Source organism: Durio zibethinus, chromosome 19, assembly GCF_047325235.1.
Source record: "Durio zibethinus cultivar Kanyao isolate XHJ-2024 chromosome 19, ASM4732523v1, whole genome shotgun sequence".
In the NCBI taxonomy this organism is placed as follows: Eukaryota; Viridiplantae; Streptophyta; class Magnoliopsida; order Malvales; family Malvaceae; genus Durio; species Durio zibethinus.
The window spans coordinates 8,667,129-8,679,339 of NC_143180.1; the positions used below are offsets into that span (position 1 = coordinate 8,667,129).

Genomic DNA, 12,211 nt, shown 5'->3' on the forward strand with positions numbered 1-12,211 from the left:
ATAAAAAATTATATAAAAGTTAAGAAAATAGATAAAAATGTTATATTTTATAGAAATGAGTAACAAAGACGATTCAAAACTACTACTTAATATGATTTTTTTTTTTTTTGTCTTTCATATAACAAACTCTAGAATTATTGGATATAAGTCTTGGTTTTTTATTGTTGTTGTCCTAGAAGTTGCTAAAATTTAAACTTGATTATTGAAATTAAGAGTATAATAATTTATCTTAATAATTTTTTATCAAAAATAACATTTTATCTTACTATATTATTTTGAAAAATTAATATATACGAATATGAATATAGTTATATTTCATTAATAATGATAATTGTATCAATAAACAAAATATTATTAGAATAAAAATATATTAAAATTAATTATCTATAACCTACATAATTCATATCACCACCGTATTACTAACATAATTAATATATTTTTATTTTATTTTAAATATTTCTGCTTTATTGATAATTACCATGTTAATATTTCTGTTATAAAAAAATACAGATTTTTATATTATCAAAGTGTTCATTCTCAAATTTGACTCAATTATTAATAACAAAAATCATGTGTACGAAGTATATGTATTGATAATTAAGATTAAAAATTATCTTAAAAATGCTTTGATGTGGAAAAAAAATCGTGGAAAAAAAAAAGCAAAAACTAATGAGAAAGAAATGTAAAATAACAGAAATTGACTTGTCAATTTAGTCGTCTCCTCGCTGGCATTGTTTAATGCAATAAATAAAAGGCAACTGGTTTAGGCTCTAAGCGTAGACAATTGCCCATCCAGATTAGATATAAAAAAAATGGTCATTGTTTTCTTTCACTTCCTCCTGGTATTAAGTGCTGCAGCAGTTGGTCATGGTCCAGCGCCACCAGATCAAGATGATTGCCTGCCAATAAGATGCAAACGCGGTGGCCCACTTGTCCATTACCCCTTCCGATTGAAGGGTCGGCATCCGGACCACTGTGGCTCACCTGGGTTTCACCTGTCCTGCAACAACAAGGAACAGACCGTTCTGGAGCTGCCGGTTTCGGTCAAGTTGTTGGTGAAGCGTATAGATTATGTAAATCAGAGGATTCAGGTGTATGATGAAGATCGTTGTGTCCAAAGGCAGCTTCCAAATCTCACTTTATCTGATTCCCCTTACATGTTCAGCTCGTATCAAAATCCCTACAATGACGACAGTCTGGGAAACTTCACTTTGTTCGAATGTTCAGATGAAGCTCAATCCGACTATGATTATTACATGATCCGTTGCCTAAGTACGAGGCTTGGCTTCCATATTAAATACAGTGCTTCTCGTTCTGCAGGCCGTGACCTGTTATATTGCAGGAAGACCTTAGATCTCTTCGAAGTTCCACAACAAATGGTAATATCTGACCAGAAATATTTTTATTTTAATTGGAGCAAACCAGGGTGCGGATCGTGTGAAGCAAAAGGCCAAGGATGTCGTCCCAATAATACTAACGCGTCGGGCACCGAGTGCTATGACATCCCCGGGAAACATAAAGGTATGTTTATTCACCGATAATGTTCTGAGATCTATTTTGGCGTAATTGTTAGATTTTTTTTTTTTTTTTACTAATGAATTTAGTCCGGACAGTTATACACTAAGATTATCATTAAGAAGCAATTGTATGAGAAATTTTGGAGGATAAAAAACCACATGAAAACTCAGAGTTTCTTCTATTTCTATATGGTTATCCCTACTCGAGAGGAGCATTGAATCGGGTTGACATTGCTTGAAAATTTATGTCGGGGTTAGTCAAATTAACTTCAATAACTTACTTAATATTTTATTACTAAATTATTATAATATTAAAAATATATATAATTTGTATAATATCATTGAAATAAATAGTGATATCTCATTAATAAATAAAAATAAAATTTTAAAAACTCTTAAAATAAATACTTTAAAATAAATACATAAAAATTTGAAAATTTAAAACATTTTATTCATTAATAAAATAATTTAATTTAATTTTCTAATCGTACAAAAAAATTTATAAACTTGGATAGCTTTAAATAAATATTTCTATTATTAATTTTAATTTTATTATTATAATAATTAATTTTATATTTATGATTATTTTTAATTTTATTAAAATTAATTTCTATCGCTCATCCAATAAATCAATAATGATGCACACTTAGTGGATCCATTGTTTAATTATTTGCGTGTACTTTAAGCAATTTGTTGGAAAATTCGTGATGAGAAAGGACAAAGGAGTGAGGAATGGGCCAATTTTGACTAAAAAATTGGTGGTCTACGGCTACGAACGTCAACTAAAGGCTTGTTTTTGAGCAAATTAGAGCTTTCGTGGAAAGTGTTGTTAAGAGTAAAATTATTTCAAAAATATCTTAGGTAACGTTTGGGCTTTGTTACAAGATCATATGATTATATTATCACGATGATTTTATTATTCTTAATTTAAAATCATTTAATTTGTATAGTAATAATTAATATTTAATAATTTTATATTATTTTATTTAAAATTATTAAAAATCAAATATTATTTTATTTAAATATACGAAAATAATTATACATATTATAATAATCACACAAATTAATGATTTTAATAATAATTAAAAATAATAATTTATAAAATATTAATAATAATTTATTTATTTTATGATAAAATATAATTAAATTAATAAATTAATAAATATATTTATTGATAGATAAATTAATTTTTATAATATAATTTATGTAAAAATATTTGAATTAAAAAATAAAATTATTCTATTAAATTCATAATAAAAGAAAAAAATTATATTATATACAAAATATTTATAAAAAACAAATTGTTTTTGAACTTATTATAATAAATATTAGTTTTAAAATATAAAAATTTATAATATAAAGTAATTACATTTTTAAGAGAAAGCAAATTTTTAATTCACACATTAAATAGGTAATATTGATATTTTTACTTTTATGTATCACTTTACTTTGATGATTAAAATTTTTTATCATTTTAGATAGAAATTAAATTACTTTCTAATACAGTAATCTAATCACTTTTCATGATTTAAAATCACCATCATGTACAATCACCAAATGTGTATCAAATAATAATTTAATTGTCATGTGTAAATTATTATGATTTTTGGAGCAATCATACTATATCAAACACTACCTTAAAGACACTACCTTAAAGAAGTTAAAATAGAATATGATAAAGAAAATTCAAATGCAAAAGTGCAACAATATAAATGTAGAAAATTATTTGACATTATTTTTATTTATTTCTAATAAATAAAATAAAAAAATTCATTTTTTCTTATAAAAGATATCTTAGTCTAAAAATTAAAAAAAGTCTAGGTGTTGAAATTTAAATAAAATAAAATAAATAAAACTTTTTTTAGTGAAAAACAAAGATTAGGATACTTAGCATCTAACCCAACTTCTTTAACAAACTCTTCTAAGAAATTGCTTGATTATATTGAACCAATATTCAGACCAAGAACTATATATATATATATATATATATGTTTGTATATTGAATCAATACTACCTTTTAGTAATGTTTTAATCTAATTTATTCAAAAGTTGAGGAAACTTTTGAGAAAGTACTTTACCTTAATCTTACATATGCGTGTCTGTCTCGAACTTACACTTGCAAGGTCAATCAATTTTGAATGTTTTAGAAATTGCAAGTCCAAGAAATGAAGTTAAAGGGAAAATATTTAGACTAATTATATAGGATTACATATATTGTACTGATTTTGAGGTACATAGCGTGCTAATAACTTTTGGATGTTTTACAGGTCCAAGAACAAGGCTAATGATTTCAGGTACATCGTTGTTCGATGTATTGGTTTTAAATTGAGAAAAGAAATGATCTGATCAAGCATTTTAATTCTCTAACCACGACCTATTACTTTCCAGGTTTAGTCATAGGCGCATTTCTTCTTGTAACGAGTCTTATTGGACTTTTTTGGCTGCACCATTTGCATGAAAAAGAGAAAGAGGGGCAACGCAAAATCGAGCAGTTTCTGGAGGATTACAAGGCTCTTAAGCCCTCAAGATATTCCTATGCTGATATTAAGAGGATAACATATCAATTCAAGGATAAACTGGGACAGGGCGGTTATGGTACTGTGTATAAAGGAACACTTTCCAATGATGTTTCAGTAGCCGTCAAGGTTCTGAATAATTTCAAGGGAAATGGTGAAGAGTTCATCAATGAAGTTGGTTCAATGGGTAGAATCCACCATGTCAATGTGACTCGTTTAGTTGGTTTTTGTGCTGATGGATGTAATCGAGCTCTCGTTTATGAGTACCTGCCGAATGAGTCATTAGAGAAATTCATATTCGCAGCCAAGGGTGAGAATCGTTTCCTTAGCTTGGATAAGCTTCAGGATATTGCTTTGGGCATAGCCAAAGGTATTGAGTACCTGCACCAAGGTTGTGAGCAACGAATCCTCCATTTCGACATCAAACCACACAATATTTTGCTGGATCAGAACTTCAATCCTAAAATTTCTGATTTTGGTTTGGCCAAGTTATGTTCCAAAGAGCAAAGTGCTGTTTCAATGACAGCGGCAAGAGGAACCATGGGCTATATTGCACCTGAAGTATTGTCTAGGAACTTCGGAAACGTTTCATACAAATCAGATGTTTATAGTTTTGGAATGCTCTTGCTTGAAATGGTTGGAGGAAGAAAAAATATCGATGTAACAGTGCCAAATATGAGCCAAGTGTACTTCCCAGAGTGGGTTTATAATCGTTTGGACAAAGGAGAAGAATTAGGAATTAGTATTGAAGATGAAGAGCATGACAAGATAGCAAAGAAACTCACAATTGTTGGACTTTGGTGCATTCAATGGTATCCAGTGGATCGTCCTTCAATGAAAGATGTGGTTCAAATGTTGGAAGGAGAAGAGGAGAACCTAACAATGCCACCAAATCCTTTTGCCTCTAAAGATGAAATGAAGCCTAGAAAGCCCATTAACAGAGAACTAGCAACTATTTCTGAGTAGGAATATATAAAAACACTTTTCAAATTGCAGCAGTTTTTAAGTTTCTTACTTTTATATTTGTGATATGTATCTCAAAGGGGTTTGGAGATGTATCTTGTTGAAACTATAATTGCTGATAGCAAACAAATGTTATTATTTTGTCATTTCATATTTTATATATTCTCATTTAGGCCGTAATTGGTGTAACCGAAAAATAGAAGGATGAGAAGGGAGGATGGAAAGTGGAAGGAGAATGGATTTTAAGTGTATTTGGTAAGAAAGAAAAATAAGGGAAAAGTTATCATTTTTCACATTCATTAATAAAAACAAATCATTCTAAATTAGAAAGAAAAAAATGAGAAAAAATAGAAGAGGTGTGGGCATGTATTTAGATATTTTTTTATTAATTAATATATTGATATTTATAATATTATATTACAAATAATAATTACAATTTTAAGTATTAAAAATTAAAAAATAATTTAAAACATTTAATATTTGGAAAAATAATACTTATAACGATTCTAAATATTATTTGGATAAATTAATATTAAACATATGAAATATAAAATATATAACAAAATAAACAAATTTAACTATAAATACCAAAATAAAAATTTTAAAACAAAAAAATATTGATAAATTTTATCAAAATGATAATATGTGTCTATGTTTAAGGTTGTTTAAGTCCTATCAATATAAATTTAATACTAAAAGAAAAAATATTGTATGGAAATTATTGTCCAACATCCATCAGAGTTGAACAGTGCACCCAAGTTGTTCTAATCGGGGTGCATGGAGGGCTATAGCTCTCAACTGGACCACGGGAATGCTTGCCAAACGGGCAAGCTACGGCACAAGGGGGGCAAAATGATTTCCCAAACGCACTGTACTGTTGCTCCACTTAAACAATGGGGCACCCGTCAAGTGGACCCTTTGTTTAATTTTTTGCGTGTAGTTTGAGCAATTTGCTGGAAAATTGGGGATGAGGAATGCGCCAATTTTGACTAGAAAATTGGTGGTCTACGGCTACTCACGTCAACTAAAGGCATTTTTTTCTCCAAATTAGAGCTTTCGTGGAAAGTGTTGTTAGAGTAACATTATTTCAAAAATATCTTAGGTAACGCTTGGGATTTGTTACAAGATTACGATGATAATATAATTATTATAGTATTAAGATAATTTTATCATTTTTTATTTGAAATTATTTCATTTAATTAGCAATAATTAATATTTAATAATTTTACATTGCAATGTTTGAAATTATTAAAAATTAAATATTATTTTATTTAAAAATATGACAATAATTATACATATATAATAATTACACAAATTAATGATTTCATGAATATTTAAAGATAATAATTTGTAAAATATTAATAAAATATTAATTATTTTATAATAAAATATTATTAAATTATTAAATATATTTATTGATAGATAAATTCATTTTTATAATATAATTTATGTAAAAATATTTGAATTAAAAAATAAAATTAATCTATTAAATTCTTAATAAAAGACAAATCAAAAGATTATATTATATATAAAATATTTATAAAATTAAATTATTTTTGAACTTATTATAATAATATTAGTTTTAAAATATAAAAATCTATAATATAAAATAATTTCATTTGTAAGAGAAAATAAATTTTTAATTCACATATTAAATAGATAATATAATTATTATTAATTTCACGTATTATTTCATGTTAATGATAAAAGTTTTTCTTTTTTTGGATAAAAATTAAATTATTCTTCAATATAGTGATTTGATCGCTCTTGGTGATACAAGATCATCATTACATGGAATCACCAAGTATTTACCAAATAATGATCTAATCATCATGTGTAAATTATCATGATTTTTAGAGTGATCATTTCATAGCAAATATTATCTTAAAGAAGTTAAAATTGAAGTTGATAAAGGAAATTCAAATGTAAAAGTGCAATCATATGTAAAAAATTATTTGATAAAAATTTTATTTATTTCTGATAAATAAAATAAAGAATTTATTTTTTTAAAGGATATCTTGGTCTGAAAATTAAGATTAGGATATTCATAGGATACTTACCATCTATCAGAATTTCTTTAGCATAATCTTCTAAGAAATTGCTTTATATATATATATATATATGTATGTATGTATATGTTAAAGAAGTTAGATTAGATTAGAGATGTTCATGGGTTGGATTAGGTTGGATTTAGACTAAGCTCATACTTGACATTAATAACTTATATACTTGTCTAGCTCAATCTAAAATTTTGGATTTCAAAATTTTTTGAAGCTCAACCCAAATTTAAAGTAAAAATCTCAAATTTAACCATTAAACTTAATTTATATAATAAAAGATAAAAAAAAGTATGATTAAATTAAATTTAATGTGATTATATTTAATTAACATATGTATAAAATTAAAATTATAAATATAAATTAAAAATATAAATTAATTTTAATAAAAAATATATTTTTGTATTTTTAATTTTATATATATGTGAATTAATTTTTATATAATTTACATATATATAAAAATTAAAAAAAATTATATATATGTGAATTCGGACCGAGCTGGATTGAACTTGAGTTTTAAATATTTTGTCTAAAGTCTTACCTGAAATTTAAACGAGTTTAAAAATTATTTTCAAACTCATTTAATGCATTTTAATTTTTTATCTAAACCCTCTCAAAACTTAAATGAATAGTCTAACTCTTAAATAGGTCTAGGTTAGATGCTAAGTATCCTAATCTTTATTTTTCACTAAAAATAAGTTATATTGAATATATATTGAATCAATACTACTCCTTACTCATGATTTAATCGAATTTATTCAAAAGTTGAGGAAACTTTTGAGAAAGTATTTTACCTTAATCTTACATATGCATGTCTGTCTCGAACTTGTATTTAAAACACTTGCAAGGTCGACCAATTTTGAATGTTTTAGAAATTACAAGTGCAAGAAATGAACTTAAAAGGGAAAATATTTAGACTAATTATATTGGATTACATATATTGTACTGATTTTGAGATACATAGCGTGCTAATAACTTTTGGATGTTTTGTAGGTCCAAGAACAAGGCTAACGATTTCAGGTACATCGTTGTTCGATGTATTGGTTTTAAATTGAGAAAAGAAATGATCTCACCAAGCATTCAAATGTCATAGGCGCATTTCTTCTTGTAACGAGTCTCATTGGACTTTTTTGGCTGCACCATTTGCATAAAAAAAAGAAAGAGGGGCAACGCAAAATCGAGCAGTTTCTGGAGGATTACACAGCTCTTAAGCCCTCAAGATATTCCTATGCTGATATTAAGAGGATAACATATCAATTCAAGGATAAACTGGGACAGGGCGGTTATGCTACTGTGTACAAAGGAACATTTTCCAATGATGTTTCGGTAGCTGTCAAGGTTCTGAATAATTTCAAGGGAAATGGTGAAGAGTTCATCAATGAAGTTGGTTCAATGGGTAGAATCCATCATGTCAATGTGACTCGTTTAGTTGGTTTTTGTGCTGATGGATGTAATTGAGCCCCCGTTTAAGAGTACCTGCCGAATGAGTCATTAAAGAAATTCATATTCGCAGCCAAGGGTGAGAATCGTTTCCTTAGCTTGGATAAGCTTCAGGATATTGCTTTAGGCATAGCCACAGGTATTGAGTATCAGCACCAAGGTTGTGAGCAACGAATCCTCCATTTCGACCTCAAGCCACACAATCTTTTGCTGGATCAGAACTTCAATCCTAAAATTTCTGATTTTGGTTTGGCCAAGTTATGTTCCAAAGAGCAAAGTGCTGTTTCAATGACAGCAGCAAGAGGAACCATGGTCTATATTGCACCTGAAGTATTGTCTAGGAACTTCGGAAACGTTTCATACAAATCAGATGTTTATAGTTTCGGAATGCTTTTGCTTGAAATGGTTGGAGGAAGAAAAAATATCGATGTAACAGTGCCAAATATGAGCAAGTGTACTTCCCAGAGTGGGTTTATAATCTTTTAGACAAAGGAGAAGAATTAGGAAATAGTATTGAAGATGAAGAGCATGACAAGATAGCAAAGAAACTCACGATTGTTGGACTTTGGTGCATTCAATGGTATCCAGTGGATCGTCCTTCAATGAAAGCTGTGGTTTAAATGTTGGAAGGAGAAGCGGAGAACCTAACAATGTCACCAAATCCTTTTGCCTCTAAAGATGAAATGAAGCCTAGAAAGCCCATTAACAGAGAACTAGCAACTATTTCTGAGTAAGAATAGATAAAAGCACTTGTCAGATTGCAGCAGTTTTTAATTTTCTTACTTTTATATTTATGATATGTATCTCAAAGGGTTTGGAGATGCATCTTGTTAAAACTATAATTGCTGATAGCAAACAAATGTTATTATTTTGTCATTTCATACTTTATATATTCTCATTTTGGCCGTAATTGTTGTAACCGAAAAGTAGAAGGATGAGAAGGGGGGATGGAAAGTGGAAGGAGAATGGATTTTAAGTGTATTTGGTAAGAAAGAAAAATGAGAGAAAAGAAAATAGGAAAAGTTATCATTTTTTGCATTCATTAACAAAAACAAATCACTTTAAATTAGAAAGAAAAAAAGAAGAGAAAATACAAGAGGTGTGAGAATGTATTTAGATATTCTTTTTCATCTTCATTTATAAAAAAAAAAAAGGGGGAGAAAATTATGTAATTTTTACTTTGTTTCCTTTCATTTTTCAATTCTACGAAGTAATGAGTGAAAAAAAAATTATATTTTCTTTCAACTTTTCTTTCAACTAAGCACACAAATGAAAAGAAAAAATATGTTTTTCATCTTTTCACTTTTCTTCTCTTCTAGTTTTTCATATTTTTAATTTTCTTTCCATCCTATCAAGCGAAGCCTTAAGGATTAATTGTATACGAATTGTCTCTCCTGATGAAATAAAATATGAAACTTAACTACAATGCTATTAACAAAAATTTAGAGGCAAATATTTTTACCGTTTTTTAATTACTTTGTTGGTGTCATTTTTATTATCATTTAAAAAAAAAATCTTTTATGTGAGTTTATTATACATTAAAACATTAAAATTTTAATAAGAGTTGTGCTAATTGTCTCATTAATTTTATCTCAAATATTTATATTTTTTGAGATGGTATATTATTATATAAATTGAAAAGTGAAATTTAATAGTACACGAATAAATCAATTAATTAATAAAAGAGATATTACACTTTTTCTTTGAGAAAAAAAAAAAGAAAGAGATATTACACTTAAACTATTGAAGTAAAACTTCGCTCATTCATGGGTGACTCGACCCCAAGGTTTTGACATGTGTAGGTGAAAAGAACGATGCAATAGTATTCATCCCTAAATTGAGATAAGTCTCATTCATATGGAATTATGTGATTAGTCATATAAAGAACAAGAAAAAAAAAGAAAAAGATCGAAAAAGAAAAAAACTCTTCAAAAAATCTGTTGCATCTTGCATCGATGTTAAGGACTTATACTATGAATAATGGATAATTTTTTAATGCGGGATTTTGTCCTTGAACTATGATTCAAGTCAACATCGCTTCTATAACACTTCAACAAGTTTTTCGCTATGCTTATACAAATTAAGTAAATCTTCTGTATTATTTTACTACATGATTATATTCATATATTATTAATTATCCTTCATAAACCAATAAATTGTTAACAAAACAAGAAACACAAATATAGTGAGACTAATAGTTAATGAAATCCAAAAAACCTCATAGATTAAGAAGAGAAGCTGAGCATGTTATAAGGTTCGTATTGAATCCAAATGACCTCAATTTCCCTCTTATATCAACTCCTAACAATGAAGGATTTGGTTAGGATGAAGAATTCTTTATGGAAGTGCTAAAGTTGAGGCCCTTTGAGAATGCTATGTTGGGCCAAAAATTCATTTTTATTGATGGGCTAGGAGAAAGTGAGAAGGCTAGAAACTTTTTAGGTGGATCACCTCCTAGAAGTATGATACTTGTATAAGTGTTGAAAAAATAATTTTATTATGATGATCCAATGGATGTTGCTAATGGTAGTATAGGGCACAAATTTATGTTAAAAATGAAAGAAATGAGTGTTAAAAGTTTGATAGAGATAAAGAATGTGCTTCTTGCGAAGATTCCAAGCAAAAGGACAAAAAATGAAAAAAGTAAAAAAATATTAGAAAGTTCAATCACATAAGTTAAATGAAAGATTTATAATTAATGCCTTTCTTTCTGATGATGATTTTAAAAAGGAAAAGTTTTATGCGTAGAAAACATTGAGTTAACATGGAGAATATGAAAGATGCTTGACAAAACTACAAGTTATGGTGATAAGGTAATGCTGAATAAAATGAAAGAAATAGGTCTATACATAAATTAGTGACTTTAATTTTAAGGTACTATTTTTCAATCTTTAGTTGATTTAATTTTAGTGATGGTACATTTTTAGGTATTTGTAATTGATTTACAAAATAAGAATTTTGTTGCAAAACATAATAAAGTTGAAGAGTATGATAAAAGGAATAATGTTGAAGAACATGGTGTGATTTCATATGTTATCAATGATATGCTATTAATGTAGGAGATTTAATTGCTATATTTCAATGTTGGGTTGTTTCAAGGGATATGACTAGATGGGAATTACTAGTGGGTTTTTTTTTTTTTTTTTTACTGTTGTTGGTAATTTTGGTGGTTTGTTTATAAGTTGGGATAAAGCTTGTTATTAATTAGATTGATGCCTTATCTTTAAGCAACATGAGATCTGTTAAAAGTATTTTGGTTAAAATAAACTTGCTTATGTTGTTTGTAAGGTGTATACTCTTATAAACATTAGCTATTTTTATGGGCATAATTTGATGATTGTATAAATGTGGTGGATAGTAATTGCCATGTGGTAAGAGATTTTAATACTTATAGGCTTCTCTTAGAAAGAATGGATGTATGAGTTATGAATTGGAATTTTTGACTTTAAATCAATTTTTGTGTGGTAAAGGGATTTGGTTTTGTTTTACTTGTGATTGATTTAATACAAGTATTTAGAAGTTAGTTTATTTGGTTAAAACCAATATTGAAATTTATAGTTGTTTCTATTTGGAGATATTTGGAGATTTTTTATTGGTTTTTGAGAATAAATGGAGAAAGAAATTTTATTGATATTTTGACTCTATATTTATTGTTAAATGGGGGAAGATAGATGGGGATCTACTTTAGAATTTTATATTTTACTATCAAATGGGTGAA

The 12,211-nt window shown here is 27.5% G+C and overlaps 1 protein-coding gene and 1 pseudogene across 1 annotated transcript; both read left to right on the forward strand.

Annotated features, from left to right (window-relative positions):
- Positions 1-769: 769 nt before the first annotated feature.
- LOC111310386 (rust resistance kinase Lr10-like) lies at positions 770-5,142 on the forward strand. The gene is made up of 3 exons (XM_022909806.2): positions 770-1,521; positions 3,785-3,811; positions 3,906-5,142. The coding sequence occupies exons 1-3, from the start codon at positions 813-815 to the stop codon at positions 4,997-4,999; spliced, it is 1,830 nt and encodes a 609-aa protein (XP_022765541.2). The 5' UTR covers positions 770-812; the 3' UTR covers positions 5,000-5,142.
- A 631-nt stretch (positions 5,143-5,773) lies between these two features.
- On the forward strand, positions 5,774-9,266 carry LOC111309573 (rust resistance kinase Lr10 pseudogene; annotated as a pseudogene).
- The last annotated feature ends 2,945 nt before the right edge of the window (positions 9,267-12,211 follow it).

Bases quoted from the DNA above. Each gene is read 5' to 3' on its own strand.
- LOC111310386 (XM_022909806.2), top strand. From the start codon at position 813: ATGGTCATTGTTTTCTTTCACTTCCTCCTGGTATTAAGTGCTGCAGCA. The intron at 1,522-3,784 runs GTATGTTTATTC...GATGTTTTACAG, and splicing joins CATCCCCGGGAAACATAAAG to GTCCAAGAACAAGGCTAATG. The intron at 3,812-3,905 runs GTACATCGTTGT...ATTACTTTCCAG, and splicing joins AACAAGGCTAATGATTTCAG to GTTTAGTCATAGGCGCATTT.